Here is a 21,331-nt window from a genome sequence, read left to right on the forward strand (position 1 = left end):
AGGAAATGATGACTGAATGAAATGTTATTGAGTTCAGTTGTGGGGACTGGTACCTTGTGCCCATGATGCAACAGCATACATCTGAAATGTGATCTCCATCTAAACACTTACAACACTTATCCTCACACTGTGGAAATTACAGTCTGGAATGTGAGGGGAAACAGTCTGTGCAACTTGAAAACAAAATGTATCACTGTGAACGATCTCTGGTACTCACCCAGGTTTGTGGAGAACATGACTGGATGGCCACTGCTGAATGGAACTTGTTTTCCATTTAAGTCTGTTAAGGAAACCTCTCAAAGTCTGTTGCACTGTTTGTGATATTTAAGATGCACATGAAATTTGCAATACTTCAGCCAGGGAGGGGTCAGAATATCTCAAAGCTTGTATGCTTATCAGGCTCTGAGCAAATCATTATATCATATGTTAAACTTTCCATCACACACATGTGTGAATTTAAATTTTCCACTCAACCCCTAAAAATCAACAATCAATGTGTCTAACTTAGTGTCTGCCTTTTGTTGTTCCAAGAATTCTAGCCCTGCCACTACCACACATATTTGTTTGGAAAAAGATTAGACAATAAAGACAATATTTCAGGAAACAGTACCATAAATGGATTGGATTATGGGGCTAAATTTTGAACCAAGTAATATAAACATGGATATGTAGACAGTAGAAAGACCTGCTGGTGATCTGGCGCATCACCAAAGGATGTCCAAGCTGGGCGTGGAAAGTGCTTGGAGGGCCAGTGACAAGAGAGGGCAATTAGAACCATTACTGATGGATGTGGATGGAACACCTGATGTGATGTGAACCATGGACAGAGTATCCCATGTGAAGCGGACCAAAAATGCAGTGCCTAGCACCATCCAGGCATAAATACTGGACCTTATCCAACCAAAGAGTAAACTCAGGGAGCACCTGAAGAAGACAGTGAGATGGTGGGTCATGTGATCAAAATATCATGTGAGATGATGCAAACAACTGGCAGAAGACTTGACTAGTCAACATGTCAAATATCACAAGGAAAGACTAAAGAATTACATGAGAAGACTGTGGGGAGGAGATATAATATAACATCTGGAAGCTGGATAAGCTTCAACAAAGGAAAGGGTGGGTGCTGTGTTCTCTCAGTATCCTGTTGAGATCCAAGAGAGGGATGTAGTACAAGTATTCACCAGGATCAAGCATCAAATCAATTCAGAGTGGCAAACAGACTGAAACACAAAGACAGCCTCATGCTGGTAAGGAAGAGAATGTGCAACATCCACCACTGACTAGATGTGACTCCAGGGAGTCGCTGTTTCTCCATTTTTCTGTAGCAACTTCCTTTTCTAGTCAAGACTGGGACCATGCTGAAGGTGCCTCTTGGTCTCTAGCAGAATGCACCAAGAAGAAATCAAAGGCCTGCCAACGAGCCAAGTCTGATCACCTCAACAACACAGTGCAATAGAATGGTCATACCCACATGATAGTCAACCTTAGTGGAAGGCAGTTCGATGAGACCACCTTAAAAGTATTTGTCAAGGGCCTCAATTTCACAGTGACCCCCAGAAATGTGCCCATTGCTGACTTCATCAGTGCAGTCGAGCAAGTGGCCAACACACTTACTTCCAGTACGGCCAAAGAAGTCCAATGGGAGACCTGCAGGGCACTCACAAGGAGCAAGCTGCCCAAGTCAAACATCTTAGGTGACAAAAGGCTGGCACTCTGGGAGGATGACAACATTGTGGTTAAGCCAGCAGAAAAGGGGAACTCAACAGTCATCCTACAGATGGTAGACTGTGACACAAATGTGGTGAGAACTGCTGGAGGATCCAGCATCTGGACCAGTAGGGAGTGACCCCACTGGCAAAGGGGATGAAAAGGGCAGGGCTCTTCTGAAGGAGATGGGTCTCCCTGAAGAGGTCACACAAAAGTTGTGGTCAAAAATACCAATACCACCCAGACTGTATGGGCTGCCCAAAATTCACAAGGAGGGGGTATTTCTGCAACCAATTGTTAGCAATGCTGGTGCAGCTACCTACCCCACAGTTATGTACATGAAAAAGATACTTTCATCACATGTGGGTAAATGTGTATTCACATTCAGAACTCAGAGGACTTTTTACAGTCACTGAATAATTCACTTAGTATTAATGGGGAAAATTTCGATGGGGCCCTCCTGGACTTGTTCAGGCACACATTGACCTCAACATGTTTCCTATATGGGAGTCAATTTTATGAGCAAACAGAAGGGGCGGGGATGGGTGCCCTCTATCACCAGTAGTGGTCAAGCTATTTAAGGAAAGATTTGAAGAAGTGGCACTTATGTCGGCCACATATAAACACAAATGTTTTTTTATGTATATGAATGAGACCTTTGTCATATCATCCCATGGCACGGAAAAGCTCAATGTTTTCCTAGAACATCTGAATTCACACCAACCTAAAATAAAGTGCACAATGGAACTGGAGAAGGACTGACTATTCCCACTCCTGGATGTACTAGTTAAGAGGAAGGCAGATGGGACCTCTTGGCTTAATGTGTACCACAAACCTACTTACTCTGGCTTATCTCTACAAGCTAATAGTTGCCACCAACCAGCACAGATGAACAAAGTGCTCAAAATCCTAGTCTGTTGGGCACAGACACTTTCAGATCCTGACAGTTCGGCAGTGAAAACAGAATACTTATAGTTGGTATTCTGCAAAAATGAATACTCTTCCATAGATATTCAGGCCTTCCCCATGAACCATGGGCCTTGCCGTTGGTGGGGAGGCTTGCGTGCCTCAGCGATACAGATAGCCGTACCGTAGGTGCAACCACAACGGAGGGGTATTTGTTGAGAGGCCAGACAAACGTGTGGTTCCTGAAGAGGGGCAGCAGCCTTTTCAGTAGTTGCAGGGGCAACAGTCTGGATGATTGACTGTTATGGCCTTGTAACACTAACCAAAACGGCCTTGCTGTGCTGGTACTGCGAACGGCTGAAAGCAAGGGGAAACTACAGCCGTAATTTTTCCCGAGGGCATACAGTTTTACTGTATGGTTAAATGAGGATGGCGTCCTCTTGGGTAAAATATTCCGGAGATAAAATAGTCCCCCATTCAGATCTCCAGGCGGGGACTACTCAAGAGGATGTCGTTATCACTAGAAAGAAAACTGGCGTTCTACGGATCGGAGTGTGGAATGTCAGATCCCTTAATCGGGCAGGTAGGTTAGAAAATTTAAAAAGGGAAATGGATAGGTTAAAGTTAGATATAGTAGGAATTAGTGAAGTTTGGTGGCAGGAGGAGCAAGACTTCTGTTCAGGTGACTATAGGGTTATAAACACAAAATCAAATAGGGGTAATGCAGGAGTAGGTTTAATAATGAAATAGGAAAATAGGAATGCGAGTAAGCTACTACAAACAACATAGTGAACGCGTTATTGTGGCCAAGATAGAAACAAAGCCAATGCCTACCACAGTAGTACAAGTTTATATGCCAACTAGCTCTGCACATGACGAAGAAATTGAAGAAATGTATGATGAAATAAAAGAAATTATTCAGATGGTGAAGGGAGATGAAAATTTAATAGTCAAGGGTGAATGGAATTTGGCAGTAGGAAAAGGGAGAGAAGGAAACGTAGTACGTGAATATGGATTGGGGCTAAGAAATGAAAGAGGAAGCCGCCTTGTAGAATTTTGCACAGAGCACAACTTAATCATAGCTAACACTTGGTTCAAGAATCATAAAAGAAGATTGTATACATGGAAGAAGCCTGGAGATACTGACAGGTTTCAGATAGATTATATAATGGTAAGACAGAAATTTAGGAACCAGGTTTTAAATTGTAAGACTTTTCCAGGGGCAGTTGTGGACTCTGACCACAATCTATTGGTTATGAACTGTAGATTAAAACTGAAGAAACTCCAAAAACGTGGGAATTTAAGGAGATGGGACCTGGATAAACTGAAAGAACCAGAGGTTGTACAGAGTTTCAGGGAGAGCATAAGGGAACAATTGACAGGAATGGGGGAAAGAAATACAGTAGAAGAAGAATGGGTAGCTTTGAGGGATGAAGTAGTGAAGGCAGCAGAGGATCAAGTAGGTAAAAAGACGAGGGCTAGTAGAAATCCTTGGGTAACAGAAGAAATATTGAATTTAATTGATGAAAGGAGAAAATATAAAAATGAAGTAAATGAAGCAGGCAAAAAGGAATACAAATGTCTCAAAAATGAGATCGACAGGAAGTGCAAAATGGCTAAGCGGGGATGGCTAGAGGACAAATGTAAGGATGTAGAGGCTTATCTCACTAGGGGTAAGATAGATACTGCCTACAGGAAAATTAAAGAGATCTTTGGAGAGAAGAGAACCACTTGTATGAATATCAAGAGCTCAGATGGCAACCTAGTTCTAAGCAAAGAAAGGAAGGCAGAAAGGTGGAAGGAGTATATAGAGGGTTTATAAAAGGGCGGTGTGCTTGAGGACAATATTATGGAAATGGAAGAGGATGTAGATGAAGACGAAATGGGAGATAAGATACTGCGTGAAGAGTTTGACAGAGCACTGAAAGACCTGAGACGAAACAAGGCCCCGGGAGTAGACAACATTCCATTAGAACTACTGATAGCCTTGGGAGAGCCAGGCCTAACAAAACTCTACCATCTAGTGAGCAAGATGTATGAGACAGGCGAAATACCCTCTGACTTCAAGAAGAATATAATAATTCCAATCCCAAAGAAAGCAGGTGTTGACAGTTGTGAAAATTACCGAACTATCAGTTTAATAAGTCACAGCTGCAAAATATTAATGCGAATTCTTTACAGACGAATGGAAAAACTAGTAGAAGCTGACCTTGGGGAAGATCAGTTTGGATTCCGTAGAAATATTGGAACACGTGAGGCAATACTGACCCTACGACTTATCTTAGAAGCTAGATTAAGGAAAAGCAAACCTACGTTTCTAGCATTTGTAGACTTAGAGGAAGCTTTTGACAATGTTGACTGGAATACTCTCTTTCAAATTCTAAAGGTGGCTGGGGTAAAATACAGGGAGCGAAAGGCTATTTACAATTTGTACAGAAACCAGATGGCAGTTGTAAGAGTCGAGGGACATGAAAGGGAAGCAATGGTTGGGAAGGGAGTGAGACAGGATTGTAGCCTCTCCCCGATGTTATTCAATCTGTATATTGAACAAGCAATGAAGGAAACAAGGAGAAAAATTCGGAGTAGGTATTAAAATCCATGGAGAAGAAATAAAAACTTTGAGGTTCGCCGATGACATTGTAATTCTGTCAGAGACAGCAAAGGACTTAGAAGAGCAGTTGAACAGAATGGATAGTGTCTTGAAAGGAGGATATAAGATGAACATCAACAAAAGCAAAATGAGGATAATGGAATGTAGTCGAATTAAGTTGGGCGATGCTGAGGGAATTAGATTAGCCCTGACATTCTCCCAAAGCGTCCAGAAGATGGACGAGGAAAGACAAAGAAGGTGGCATACCTGCATATGCTATACTGATCTCTACCAAAATCAAGAGAATTTTCTCAAAGCAGAACAGTAAAGGTGCATTTTGCGCAACCACAAAAATTGAGGCACTATTGGGGAATGTAAAGGATGACATGGAGCTATGGAAGACAAATATTTACAGCATAGCATGCCTGTGTTGGATGTCATACACTGGCCAGACCACCAGGATGGTAAACATCAGGTGTGAAGAACACCAGAGGCATACCAAACTCAAGACAGGCAACCACATCAGCAACAGAGCAAAAGCAGAGCACTGCCTGGGTCTCTGTCACTCAATAAACTACAATGACACTACTATTATTGGTGGATAGAACATCTGGCATGGTGCCGATATGAAATAGAGCATCAGACAATGGGCACAGCATCAGAGGATAGTCAAGCCAGATGCAGTTGGTGATCAGAACACCAACAGCAAGAATGGACAACTAGAGCCATTCCTTGCAGGTGCGGACCATGGACAGAGCACCTAATACTGCGTGGACGGAATATGGTGCTTCAGGCAGAACACCAGAGGATGACCAAGCCAAGTGTAGATGACTGTTGAAGCATCAGTGGAAAGAGAGGGCAACTAGAGCCAACTCTGGTGGGCGTGAACCACAGACGGAATGCCTAACATGGTGCAGACAGAGTGTCCGACGTGGCTCGGTCCAAAAACAGAGCAACTAACACAATCCAGGCATAAATGCTAGACAAAATCCACCCAAGAATCAATCTCAGGGAGTACCTGAAGAAGATAGTGAGTCACACCATAGAAATATCAAGCAAAAAAACCAACAGAAGACCTGATTATCCAATATGTCAATGTATTGTTGGGAAAGCCAGAAGAATTACAGTTTATCTTTGTAGAACTTTTTATGGTTCTGGTAGGTGGTGCTTACAAAGTGTATCAACCTACTGAGTCTCACACATATGTGCTGTCCAATAAGAATACTTTTTACTTAATGCTATCAAGTTCATTATTACACCAGCGTAGTAACTTTCTTATAAGTATACATTCAAAATTAGCCTTTCTTAGAGATAAGCAAGAATACCTATCACTCATTGGTGTATTTCCTAAAAAAATCTATCAAACATATTTGCAATATTAGTTTGTCCACTCTAATGTCTACATAATAAATCCCATCTTATATAACTTACTCAATCAATGAACAAGGTCATACATTTTTCCAAGGACAAAACATCTCTGCTCAGTAATTGGAAGAAACAAAGGTGACATCAGTCTACAGGAAGGCAGCAAAAGCAAAAGCAAAAGCATTTCACAAAACAGCCATCTAATATCACTGTTGTCGAACCTTATACCACAATATTTGGACTTTGAGATGTAAATTTTACATAACTTTTATTTTTGTATGAAACAGATCTTCCATTTTCCAGTATACAGACAGCTGACAGTAGTCTGTGTAAAGTAATTGCTTTGTCTGAGATGTTAGATAAAGCCAGCAGCTGAATAGTATAGGAGAAAAAGCAGAGTTTTTCTCTTAGCATACATAATGTAGTCCAGAAGCAATTCCTGTAATTGTTAGTGTATGTAGATTAGCAGTCATTGTAATTTTGTTAGTATACTGTATAAAAGTAGTCTACAATGCCTCAATGCCTGCTCATGTATAATGTGGCTCAGTACACAGCCCTGAAGGCTCTCATTCATGTGTGAATGAATGAATGCATGACATTTTATTCACAACTTTATAGATGAATATACCAGTATTCATTTTATGAAGTTAAACACAGAACTAAAATAGTGTTATTATTAATGAAATATGTACATAAGTCAGCACTGAAGTTTATTATATTTTCTAAAGAATTTATAGCTTACCAGAACATGCCTTTCCCTTGTCTTGTAACCTCTGCCACAGGTTACACTGCAAGGTGACCACTCTGACCATTCACTCATTAGACAATTCACAGGTTCCTCTGAAAGTTTGTCAGTTGATAAACTGTTTATGCTATCGCTGACACTTGGGAAAGAAGTCAGTCCATATATTGGAGATGAGTCAACTATAAAATTTCCTGCTTCAATACCTCGCAGAGAGTTCTCCGTTGCCTCATTCTCATCTGAACCTGAAATGAAGTGATTTTTTTTGCTTTAAAAGGTTTTGCTTGCATTATTCTATTCTAAAATTGTTCTAAAATATTCTAAAATAAACATGCAATTGTTAATACTCAGGTATTCAACTGCTGTACAAATAATACAAGTTTAGAATTATTACATCGATAAGCTTTAGAATGTGTATGTCCAAGTAAAAACAATAATTTGAAAAGGAGTGTTGATTTATAAACAAACAAATAATGACAGTGTGAAGTTAAAAAAGGTCTGATTGTTCTCACTGAGCATCAGACATTTTTTCATTTTGTAGGTCTAATTTTTAGAATCATTAATAGGCTTTAATGATAGAAGTACAAAAGCATTCATCAAATAATTGTTTTAGTAGATGCTATGGTCACTGCAACCAGAGAATTGATACTAGTCTAAATAAGTATGTATTAAATGATGAAAATTTGACAAATGTGCCAATTGAAGTATTTAAACATAATCCAAAGTATGAAAAATAAGCACAGGCAGGCCAAAGAATTGCCTTAGACAGAATATTTGATGTCCATTTTCAAACTTAAATCCTTTCTAAATTACTTCAGTCTGAATCCATTTTTATCTCAAGGAAAGCTGAAGCATACCCTAAGAAAGAAAATTAGAATAAGGGACTTTTACCATCCATAATCAATATTCATGACACTATGTTATTTATATTATTGAAATATCCTAAACTGTATCAGTAACAAAACAAAGAGCCAACAAACTGGAATTAATGGCTACAGTTTTTAATGATTTTTTTTCTTTCAAGTAGTTGACAGAGATATGTACCAAAATAAGCGGATTGATACAGTTGAAATACAATAGCTTTTCTGAAACAGAACTTCCAGACTACAGTGAAGACCTTCCATTGCAAAGTTTTAGCCATAAATGAAATTACAAAGTTACTAAGTCATAAAAAATATTGATATATTTATTAAAATCGTTAATGGTTTGGTGGATCCTTTCTAGATATCTCTTGATAGCTAGTTAACAGTTTGAGACTTTTTCCTTGCACCAAAATCTGCAATAATATTGTGTTATCTTAAAAAATGTAATCACACAAAGAATTCCTTACTCATATGTCTTTGTGGCGTCTTCTGTCATTGTCCAATGCCGTGTCGTGCGTGGATGTTTGCAAGTACAGTGCCACGAAACTTTCCCGCTGGATGCCAGAGAAGCTATACACAAGTGACATTTGTTCTGTGATTTACTCTTTGATTGTTGATTTCTGTTCCACATCCTACTCTTTGATGTAAAGCGTGAATCCAAGTGTTAGATACAGAATAATTTACTGTACTGAACTTTTCTCACACCTTTGCACTTGTTATTGATTGCAGTGTATTATGGTCTCTTTTGCCTGCAGGGCTTTGTAAATAAATTGTTACATCAAGCTGAGTCAAGGCTACTTTCCTTATTCAGCCTACAAGTACACACAGATGTTAAACCGTCGATCTTGTTAATTCAAACTGGTACCAACAAGGTGGTGACCCTGACATGATCTCCTGCGTGCACACTGAATTTATGAGAAGTCCTTGGAAGAAATTGAGATGGCGAATCAACCAGAGCCAACAAATACTTCTGTGGTGCATCTAGCAGGGCAACTACCACCCTTCTGGCCCCACAATCCATCCCTGTGGTTTCTGCAAGTTGAAGCAAATTTTTTCTATGCAGGTATCACGGTCGATGCCACAGAATTCGTGCTTGTGGTCAGCCAACTATATCACTAGTATGCTGCTGAGGTTCAAGATATCATAATTAGCCCACCAGGAATGAACAGCTATGACCGACTGAAAGCAGAACTAATTCAGCGCGTGTCCAATTCGCAAGAAGAACAAATCCGGCAGGTGATTACCCAAGGGGACATAGGTGGCAAAAGCTTTCACAGTACCTATGTCATCTGTGGAGTAAGGTAGATGCAGGTACAGTCCCAGACAGCTTACTGCACACAATCTGGAGCAGCCAGTTATCACTACCAGTGAAGGCAATCATGGTGTCGCAGACTGACACGTCTTTAGATGCAGTGGCCGAATTAGCTGATACGATCCAAGAGGCAATGACACCGTCAATAGTTAGCTCTGCCACTGCGGTGTGTGCCTGCGTGGTGACAACTGTTTCACGCACAGATTATGATGTTCTTGGCAACAAAGTGGACTTGTTATCACAGCAAATCAGCAAGCTGTTACCCTGTCGCGACACAGACAACAGGAGCCGTCATCGATTCTGTTGTCACTCATGCAGCCAATCATCTACAGCCTTGTCTAAGACAGGGACAGGACAAACAGTCTGTTGGTACCATCGCAAGTTTGGCAAGGAAGCACGTAAGTGTACTATGCCCTGCACCTACCCAAATGGCAGCGGCGATAGTAAGTGAGCGCCTCCTCCGGTTGCTGTCCGACATGCAGGCGTCTTTTTGTGAGTGACCAACGTTCTACCTGGAAGTACTTAGTAGACACTGGTTCTGATTTGTCAATAGTCCCTCGAACCATGCTACATCTCGAGCGACTGTCTATGTCCATTTGCCTCACAGCTGCTAATAACTCCTGGATTATGACGTATGGCACGACAAGCTTGGAACTCGACCTTGGGTTGTGGCATGCTTTTACATGGGACTTTACCATCACGGACGTCACCGAACCAATCATTGAAGCTGACTTCGTCGCCCACTACAACCTGCTGCCTGACATGAGGAACTCTCGCCTGGTCAACAACACCACCAGCCTAACAACTTCTGGATTCCATCGAGACACCACTGTCCATACTGCCAAGGTAATCCAGGTAATGGATGGTGAGTATGCGGAGCTGCTGTGAGGATTTCCAGCTCTGATGCGACTGTCCAGGGCACCTAGGGAGGTAAGACATGAAATCATCAATTATTTTGAGACTACTGATGGACCCCCTACCTCTTGAAGCCGCAACATTTGACCCCAGATTGCCCCCACATAGCAAAGTCAGAATTTGACTGTATGTTGCACGAAGGTGTAATCCGGCCTTTCAACAGTCCTTGGTCCTCACCATTACATCTAGTGCCAAAGAGGAAACTGCATAGAGGCCATGCGGTGATTACAGAGCCCTGAATGCCCGGACAATACCTGATTGTTATCCCATACCCTTGTTGCGTGATTACAATTACACATTGAGTGGTTCAGTAGTGTTCACTGTGTTAGACTATGCAAAAGGACAACACACAGATATCTGTAGACGACCGTGGCATTCCAAAGACAGGCATTATCACTCCTTTTGGTTTATTCGAGTGCATGTTCATGACTTTTGGACCGAGGAATGCTGCACAGACATGGCAGCGATACAGGGTTTACCTTTTGCGTTTGCATACCTGGATGACATTTTGGTTTTTTTGTCATCACCTGAGGAACATTGCCACCTTCTAACCAAAGTATTCAAGTGATTGGAACACTGCAGAATCGTGCTCAATACCTCAAAATGTGTCTTTGGCCAGCCTGAAGTAGACTTTCTCAAACATAGAATTTCTGCAGCAGGATTGCTTCCACTACCTGACAAGGTGGAAGCCATTTTGCGCATTCCGAGGTCCGCTACAGCCAGGGAACTATGGCGTTTCCTCGGGATGTTAAATTTTTTCCGCTGCCATTTTCCACCCTCTGCTGAGCTACAGGAACCTTTAGTTGCGGTGCTAACTGGCCCTAAAGCCAAGGGTAATGTGCCCATAACTTGGACTCATGAAATAACTGTCGCATTTGAAGCGGCCAAGAAAAGCATCGTCAACGCAGTGCTACTGGCACATTCAGATCCTGCCGCCAAGTTAGCACTGGTAGTCGACACTAGCCAGACCGCAATCAGCACTGTGTTGCAACAACAATGTAGTGACATGTGGCAGCCACTCGCATTTTTTTCTCGCAAGTTGACAACCTCACAAAGACTTTGGAGCATGTAAGACAGAGAACCTCTGGCCATTTACGAATCTGTCAAGTACTTCAGGCCACAACTAGAAGCATGTGACTTTGTTATCTTTACAGATCACAAGCCACTAACATATGCATTCCGTCAGAATAGCATGAACTGTTCCCACAGACAACACAACCAGCTCTTGCTTATTTCTCAGTTTACCACTGATATATGTCATGTGTCTGGGATTGACAATGTAGTGGCCGATTGTTTGTCCAGAGTCAGCAGCATCGCCAATACGATTGATTATGCCAACCTCACTGCAGCACAGCAAGCTGATGTGGAATTACAAACAATTCTGTCAAATGGTGAATCAGCGCTAGACCTGCAGCTGGTAGACATTCCTGGAAGCAACGTAAAGCTATATTGTGACAGGCCCACATCGAAGCCGAGACCCTTCCTATTTCTGGAATTTCGGAAGGACATTTTCCATTTGCTGCACAACTTATGTCACCCAGGCATACGAGCTATGACACGCTTAGTAACAATGCATTATGTGGGGCCTGGGATGCAATTGGACTGCTGCGAATGGGCAAGATGCTGCTTGAATGCCAGTGTAGCAAGATAAATCACCACGTCCACTCACCGGTAGGAAGCTTGAATGTGCTTTGGAGTCCAAGTAATACCACAGGAAGTGCTTTGGTCCATCCAGTGTCATGACACACGAGGGCAGCTTTTAGGGTACGGTGTCATCCCTCTATTAAACCATTGCTGGCAGAGTGATAGAGTGTCATCCGGTGGTGAAGTATGGCACAAAATTTTGTCAACTCTCGAAAAAAATTGGACTCGAATTGACATCCCCTGTCCATTGTACTGTGCAGCGGGCAACCAAAATGTGACACCAAATGTGTGATGAATGTGAAAGCAATAGTTTCTGCCTTAACATTTTCCATGGGTGCAGCTTCCGGCCATCGAGTGTACCGATCAGTCATCGTAAGTATGTAACAGTGACCATCGGATGATGGCAGTTAGCCAACAATGTCAAGGTGGACGTGCATGAATTGTGCTGTCATGATTGGAAAGCTTCCTACTGGTGAGTGGACGTGGTGATTTATCTTGCTACACTGGCATTCAAGCAGTATCTTGCCCATTCGCAGCAGTCCAATTGCATCCCAGGCCCCACATAATGCATTGTTACTAAGCGTGTCATAGCTCGTATGCCTGGGTGACATAAGTTGTGCAGCAAATGGAAAATGTCCTTCCGTAAGCAACGATGCCTGACCTACCATGACTTCCACCTCACTCAGAAATCACTCTGTCAATGTCATCGCCGTCGCTGACACAGACGCAGCCGGGGACCGCAGTTGACCCACCACAACGCACCTCAAGATATGGGCGATGTGTCAATTTTCCAGTACGCTATTTGGAATGATGCTCTGCTTCCACCACGGGGGCTGATGTGGAATCTTCTGTCATCATCCAGCACCGTGATGTGTGTGGGTGTTTGCAAGTACAGTGCCACGAAACTTTCCTGCCGGATATCAGAGATGCTATACACAAGCAACATTTGTTCTGTGATTTACTCTTTGATTGTTGATTTCTGTTCCATGTCCTACTCTTTGACGAAAAGCATGAATCCAAGTGTTAGATATGGAATAATTTACTGTACTTAACTTTTCTCACACCTTTGCACGAGTTATTGATTGCAGTGTATTACGGTCTGTTCTGCCTGCAGGGCTTCGTTAATAAATTGTTACATCAAGCCAAGTCAAGCCTACTTTCCTTATTCAGCCTACAAGCACATGCAGATGTTAAACCATCGATCACGGTAATTCAAACCGGTACCTACAGTCTTCTCCAAAATCTCTGGAAAATGAGAAAATTTGTAATTACTTGACAGTTTTACTTGCAAACAAACTAGTAGAAGAACCTATAGCCTACAGAACATCAATTTTATATAGAATGACAGATTCTGAAACACATACTTTCGTTTTCAAATGCTCACCATAATAAGTTTACTGAAACCAAGCCAGCATGTTGAATACACATCAGCATTTCCCTTACGTCTGTTAGATACATGTGAGAATCATCTGCCTACACACTGTTATGTGAACGTGCCATATGTTGTGTGCAAGCAACTTATCTGTATACTGCAAGTTGACACATACTGAACACCCCAGCATGCCAAACTTCCGACACCCAACTCCCAATAGATTGGTTTTAAGTAAATTGATATATAAATTTACAGCTGTTTCAGACAAGGGATGACACAACTAAAGCATTATTCTGGAAGAACAGCTATAGGGGATCATAATACTACATTTGCAGTCTCCAAGAAACAGAAATATAAATGATCACAAGATAGCCTCTCTATTGTGTTCAATAGTTTCAGCGGAGGTATACCTAGAAATGTAGGTAGAGTCCTGGGCAAATAAGTCAGAAGACCTATTTTCCAACTACCTAAAAAGATAAAAGCAATGCTTTACCTGATCAATGACAGTTTTGACTGCTGGATTCCTGGTACTTCCAGCATCTCTTGTTAATGTGGAAGCAACTATATCAGTCAATCAATATGTGTAGTTTTTTAACATTGTTCAGAATACCAGTGGCACATTAAAAAATAATTATTTCAGGAAAATCAACAGCCTCAATAAAAAACTAAAGCTCATCTTATGAAACAACAGCAACAGAAATTAAAATATTAAATCAGCACTCTTTAATAAACAGAAATGTGAAAATGTTCAGCAATTACAAGAAAACCTCGCCATTGTAATCCTTCATTTGAGTGAAGTTACATCTAGAAAAGTTATCACTTACATCTGATGCAACAAAAGCTTTGTTCCTTACATCAGCATACTGGAGCACAGGCATCAAAGAGACCATCAAGATAAATTATTTTATCTGAGACAGTGGCTATCACCGTAATGGTGCTTGGAATTGGTCTCTTGATGTTGAGAGAATACAGAGAAATTTGCCACATTTTTTGAAATACAGTTTGTGACACTAGTATCATAGACACCGGCATAATCACTGGTAACATTATGACAGTCAGTTTTGCTGATGAAAATGAAGGTAGTTACTATCAAATGGTTAAACATTCATTGTACTTTGAAACTGCAAGTATCCAGAGAATATATCATACAATGAGGCCAATGTGGAGTACTTCATTCACAGTTATTACAAGGGATGTATCTGATATGGCGCAATTTAGGTCTTGACTAACATGCGTGTATCATCAGTAAACATTACAGATTTTTAACAGTCCAGTAAAGTTATTGAAAGGTAATTTGTGCAGGTTAATTAATAGAAACAGTCCGTAGCAGTTCCACCTGCTTTATTTTCTTTGTTTTTTGTCCTCAGTGTCGACATATGGCATTGCTACTCTGGCTGAAAAATGGGGTTTGTAATTTGGACACTGACTGCTGTAAGCAATGTAGCCGACAGATGCTCTGTTTCATTACACTGTTTTTTATTTTCACTTTTCACCCCCCCCCTCCCCCCATATACACATTTAATATTGCCAGTGCACTATTGTTTAACCTTCGATACCTCCACATACTGCTACAATAGGTTACTATTGAACATCTATGAGCAGTAAAAACCTAACCACAAAGTTCACAGTTCTTGAAGAATGGAAAGGTATGTATTGAGCAGACACTGTCATTGTTTTTACACACAGCCTAATTGTTTAACACTTATTGCACAGTTAAGTTTAAGCATTGTTGTTGTTCTAACCAACACAGGTTTCTCTTCTGAAACTCGGCCGAGGACTTAATGTCTGATGATCAAAAATCAGGCCCTTTTATATTATCATACTAATAGGTACTGAAACTACACATTGTTTACAGTTAAATTGACAGAAATTACAATTAAAACTTAAGCCATTAAATTAACTGAATACATCCAAAAAGTCCGTCTCTTTAACACTTTCTTCTACTACAACAGTTAGGCCGAATTATTTGTTTAAATCATGAAATTAACAAATATAGTCATGCGAACAATACTTTTGACAAAACTGTTAGTTACTTTGGAATTAATGAAGGGCTGGTTTTGTTAACATGTTTTCGAATAGAGCCAAATAGATAATTTAAGATTACTAGTATTTTTTCCATATGTTTATAATTAGTATAGAATTTATATTTGTTTATATATCAACAATATAATATAAGTTATGAAACAATTACTGATTTCAGCCTCTAACAAAAGATACTAACTAGTAATAGTCAAAATAAATTAGAAAATCAATTACATACATAAAATTAAGCACAAAAATAGATCTGGTGTCACATTCTTTAAACCTGAGGGCCAACCTTTCTCTTTTAGGAAAAATACAGATTATACTCACGTATGTTAATGGTAATTAGTTAAAAGTAACAGAGCAAAACTAAGGAGGCAGATGGCAAAACAAGAGGGGAATTAAAATTATCCCAGCTTGCTTCATCACAAGTCCCAATATCAAACCTTGTGGTATTTCTAATTCTTTCCCATTTTGATTTTAGTTTTTTTCTTGCAATTCAGTTTTTAAATATAACTCTCTCCAGTTGATCACACTGCATCAAACAAGAAGGATACAATTAATGGCATAACATTTTAGTTTTGGAAATAAATGTTGTATGGTCCATATGACCAAAAACATTGACAAAAACCACAGATAACAGGAAGATGAAATTTTTTCTAGCTTAGCTCTGCCAGAATAACAATCTGAAAGTAGGTATTGCTTTCTCCATAGAGAATCTTTGCAGAACCTAAACTGACAGGTAATTAGAAAGTTATGTTGAGAGAAATGAAATCAGTATTCTGTTGTAGGTTCCTTTCTTCATAAAATGGAAGACACTGGTTGGAGTATCTCAGTTCTGTTATAGAAGTATGTCACTATTGCATATTTAAGTCCATTAAGAATTAACCATCAAAACACTGACTGATTCAAAGAAAGAAGATGCTATCAGATCACCACAGGATTTCAACACCGTGCTACAAATGCCATTTTAGCAACAGGAATTACTGATTTTTATTTGGTATGATAATTACTGCAATGAATAAAAGTAAATTTAAAGCATTTCTATTTAGTAATTTATTCATAGCTACAATGTCTGCTGCCACTTTTAAGAAGTAGTGGGCACTAATTCCATTATACTGCTGACACAGGTAGTACTTTTGTGACTCAAGTTTCATTTGCCATACTGTTTTATTTGTTTGTTTAATGAGCCTCCACATTAATTTTGCCATTTTGTTATAGTATTGTATTTTTTATGAATAGAGCATTTTTTTTACTTTTATGGTAACTGTGTTATTTTACAGTACTTATAATAAGGGAGTTTCAACTCATGGTTATGACTTGTTCTTTGAATTAGGTGGATGTTCCTCCTTCTGGCACCAAATAAATCTCAAATATAGTTTGTGCAATATTTCGCCATTATTAGTTTGAGATGAAAACAGAGTGCAAAGTGCAGAAGCAATATGCCTCACAAAGAGTTTAATTTTTCAGTAGTTCAGTCTAATTTGTAAATTAATTCCTACTCTTCTTCCCACAAACTGTTGTTGGTTGTATCTCTCTTATACACCACTTTTCTTTATGAACTGAACCTACCTGATAGACATGATGTAATCTTAATCACACTTATGCAGTCTCTCTTTCTTATAGTGTCACTACTACACCTTTCCTATAGGTTAGTTAGTCTCCTCCTAGAGAATTTAGAACATTTCAGAAGTTTTAATAGAGTCCACAATGTGATGTCCACAAATTTAATTTTGTTCTACTTTTATTTGTGAATCAGATATGCTATTTACTGTTTCTTCTCCATTTAAATCGCAATATATATTTGTGTCTAAAGTCAATTGTCAATGGTTGTTCCTCTGTGATCTTCAATACTCACTTGGAAATTTTATTGTGGCAAATAAACTGAAGTAGGACACCAATAACTCTTAGAAGTTTTTGATGTGGACAATCAGAGAGAAAATAAGTACTGAAGTCTTCTATTAAGTTTTGATAAACTTGTTGATGATATCCATATTGTTTGGTGAAATTTAATATATTTCCATCTTGCAGCCCATACACTTAACATATCACGAATGTTTAGGTATCCAGGTCCATTTCTGTGCCACAGTGTTTTGAGCTCTGTTCCAGACAACATTTCCTAACCTATAAAGCCTAACAGTGAGTGCTATTGTTGTAAATATCCACTCTGACTTTTCATTTATTGTTTCTACAATGCTTTGATGTTAGCTCATAATCATTTGTGTGTAGCCATTGAGTTTTAGTGATTACCAAATGATGTTTGATTAAAAATAACAGTGTGTTGGAATTACACTTATCCTTTCAAGGACTTTCATTTCCTATGTCTAAGCATCCTTAGTTTTTGATTTATAACTGAATGAACATTTTACAGAGTTCTTGTGTTTCAAACAAATGTTCACACTGTTTCCTGTTTGCTTTTATATATTGATGCAGTCTCATAAGATTTAAGCAGATGAAAATCCTTGTGTTACTGTTCAGATTGGACACCATTGGCAGTTTCAGAGTACTGTGTGGGCTCCTACCATGATTTACAGTTGCACCCTGGAAGGACTTAATTCATAAGAGTGTTCCTGAACAGCAACAGGATGTGCAGCTGAAAATCAGAGCAGGCATGAGATTCATGCATGATGGAGCTCCAGCACATTCCAGTCACAATGTTCAAGTTACAGTGGATAATATTTCCCATGACAAGGGGTTAGGTCGGGGAGCACAAGTGTCATGGTCTGAATGTTTCCACAAGCTCAGTCTTTTAGGTTTTTTCCAGGGGATCACCAAGAAGAATTGGTTTAGGCAGCAGACAGTCCTAATGCAGAGATCATTCATGAAACTGTCATAGAATCCGACAAAACCATTTAATATTAATGAGGGTTGTTTGAAAAAGTGTACCATTCCATCATCTGATAAAAGCACCTAGTCCTATAAAACATTCAGAATAATAATCCTATAAGACCTTCAGAATAATCTACAGGCATTTAGCAGTAGTCTGACAGAAATGGAATAAATAGTAATAATAATAATAATGAAACTTCCTGGCAGATCAAAACTGTGTGCCGGACCAAGACTCGAACTCGGGACCTTTGCCTTTCGGGGGCAAGTGCTCTACCAGGGAATAATAATAATAATACATTTAATCTTTTTCTAAATGAAGTTATTACCATGCTTGAAGCAGCTTTACCAAGGAGTACATGAAAAAAATAACATCTAGAATATTTATATTTCATAGTGCCTTACTAAAGGAAGCAGAATCTCTTGTAAAATAAACAAAATGCTTTATGTAGCCCTCAGAATTTCTAGTGATCCTCATGGTAGACTGCACTATAAAATATGATGCAACACCCCAAAGAATATTACAAAAAAGGAGAAAACTATGTTCAGTAAGTGTGAAATTGAGATTTCAAGTAATCACCTATCTGGAAAAAATTAAAAAGGGAGAAAGGCAAAATCACAATACCCACAGACAAGACAAAAATGAGCAATAATGGGAGCATTATAGATGACACGTTATTTGTTGCTAACATTGTCAATAATGTTTTCCACAGAGCAACACATCAGGTTTGATTTTAATGGGTTTATGAATGAGGGTGTGGTGCCTCTGAATTCCAGATTTTGAGATCCCCACAGTTTTCCCTAGCAGACAACTCTATCTGTGCAGCCACACCTGGAATTTCTCCAAAGAGCCAATGCACAATAGACAACTGCCAACAGGAGTGTCTTTTTCCCCCACCACCACATGTGAAAATGGATGTTTCTGCCAGATTTTCCCTCACCAGAGACAGTGCCATTCTCGTGAGTGTGCATGAATGTGCAGTGTTTTCTAATGAGGATCCGGGTGCTGTACAAAGACTTATAATTGCTGCAGTCCAATGGCTTACTGATGGTAGTACCTGGACATATTTCTGTGAGTTGGCCTTGCATTGCATTTTACAAATAGCTTGTAGGTGCCTCATTTACCAAACAGGCCCAGTGGCGTACCCGCCACCATGGCTTGTTGTTGTAAGCCCTTCCCTCCAATAGTGGGAACAGTAAATTCAGCATGTTTAGTTCCACAAATGATTAAATGATTCTAGTCTGTGCCTATCAACCATGTGCACTCCACTTGCTTGATTTCTGGACTCACAGGGTTTTGATTTCACCCCCCCCCCCCTCCCCACATATGTCAGTGCCTGGTCATGGTACTTGCTTAGATCAAGACTGTGTTTCTTGTGCCCTATGCAGGACAGAAGTTAAAATATGTATCAGCAGTTTGGATTTCTGTCTTGAACTTAATTTTGTGTGGATCTCAACTGTAATAAACAGACTATCAATCATTTTTACAAGCAGTTTTCAATAGTGTGTAGTTTGTGAATAAATCATGTGGCTGAAATTCTAACTTGTGTAATTTCATAGAATATGCATTCCATTCCATTGCACTATCACCTATTTTTTCTTTAAAATTTAGTGGCAATGCATGCCATGCAGTGAGAACTAACAATACAGCATGTGTACCCACACTGGTGACCCTGATTCTTGAATTTTCAACATAGCGCATCCCTCCTTGAGAGTGCCCTTTGTATACCTCTGCACCGCACTGCATTTGCACGAGCATCGAACATGCAGCCCTTGTCTTCCCCTCTTCCCATCTGTCCAACCCACTTATTACCGAGATGGAGCACACTTTGGGGAATGGTCCCACACAGCCAACCTCTGTTACCTTGTCCACAGTAGAAAGCATTCCTTCTGATCACCATCATGCAAATAGTCCTTCTGATCCACAATCACAAGAAGCTGGCTTCAATTAGTTCCTCATGCAGTTTGCTCAACTCTGAGTGCTGCTGCACATCTTGCACAGGCCCAGATGCCGACCAATCAACTGAGCAGAACTTCCACCCTCCTCCCCCCATTCATCACCTGTGACCCATGCCTATAGTTTGCTTCTGCTGAGGTGATCTTCACCAGTTCTGGAATTATAAGCAATGCAATGAAGTTCACCCTTACTATAGCTGCGCCTGGTCATGGCGGAAGCTCGTAACATTATCACCAACCCCCTAATGTCCGGCACCTATGATAAACTGAAAAAGTGCCTAATCACATGCTTAGCGTCATCAGAAACACAGCACTCCTAGGCTTTGTTTTCATCAGATAAACACTCTAGCATGAGACCCACCGAGCTCCTGCAGCACCTCTGTACCTTAGCTGAACTCCATGTCTTGCTGGACAAACTCCTCTTCCACAATTGGCATTCTTGTTTGCCTGCTGCCATTCATACTGCACTCACTGCACAGGATCATAGAGACACCGATGCATCCACTGTGATAGCAGATCGAATGTTCAAATCCCTTGACCTCCCACCAGCTGTAACCACCACCTGTTCCCCTTACCTGCCTTCCCTCACTCTGACCACCCCCTACCACTGTGGCAACAAGTCTTCCAGCCGCTCTGAAGCACACCTGGAGAGGATAATGTTGCCTGTGCATCAGGACATGCAGTCTGATGTAGCACTCATCAAGGCATGCTTGAGCTGTGAAATGGACAACTTAACCACCACCCTCACATACTCACAGCCAATCGATCCACTCCTTCTCCCTCACCATAACCCTTCACAGCCTAAGGCCACTACCCACACAGCCATGTGACTGCCAGTGCACACAGGTGCACAGGTGTGACAACCCTCATCCTTTTCCCCACCCATTCAGCAAACAGGGGGAGCTACATGACACTGAACCTGTGTGCTGGTACCATGAATGCTTTGGCTGTTAAAATGGTACTACCTTCCCATCCCTATTTGAAATTCCTTCCTCATGTCAACATTCTCTGAAGAGATCAATTTAGCTCAGATTTTTAACTTTCTGGATTTTATAATGTTATGTCTATACACAGTTTAAAAAAAATTTTACAAATGAGTTTACTATCTCAG

The 21,331-nt window shown here is 40.3% G+C and overlaps 1 protein-coding gene across 1 annotated transcript in view; it reads right to left on the reverse strand.

Annotated features, from left to right (window-relative positions):
* LOC126252562 (spondin-1-like) overlaps positions 1–21,331 on the reverse strand; it is a 692,355-nt gene that overhangs the window by 86,270 nt on the left and 584,754 nt on the right. The window contains exon 14 of the mRNA XM_049953462.1: positions 7,311–7,555. Within this exon, the coding sequence (XP_049809419.1) occupies positions 7,311–7,555 (245 nt within the window). The remainder of the gene's footprint in view (positions 1–7,310; positions 7,556–21,331) is intronic.

The sequence above is a fragment of the Schistocerca nitens genome, chromosome 4 (assembly GCF_023898315.1).
Source record: "Schistocerca nitens isolate TAMUIC-IGC-003100 chromosome 4, iqSchNite1.1, whole genome shotgun sequence".
NCBI classification, from domain to species: Eukaryota; Metazoa; Arthropoda; class Insecta; order Orthoptera; family Acrididae; genus Schistocerca; species Schistocerca nitens.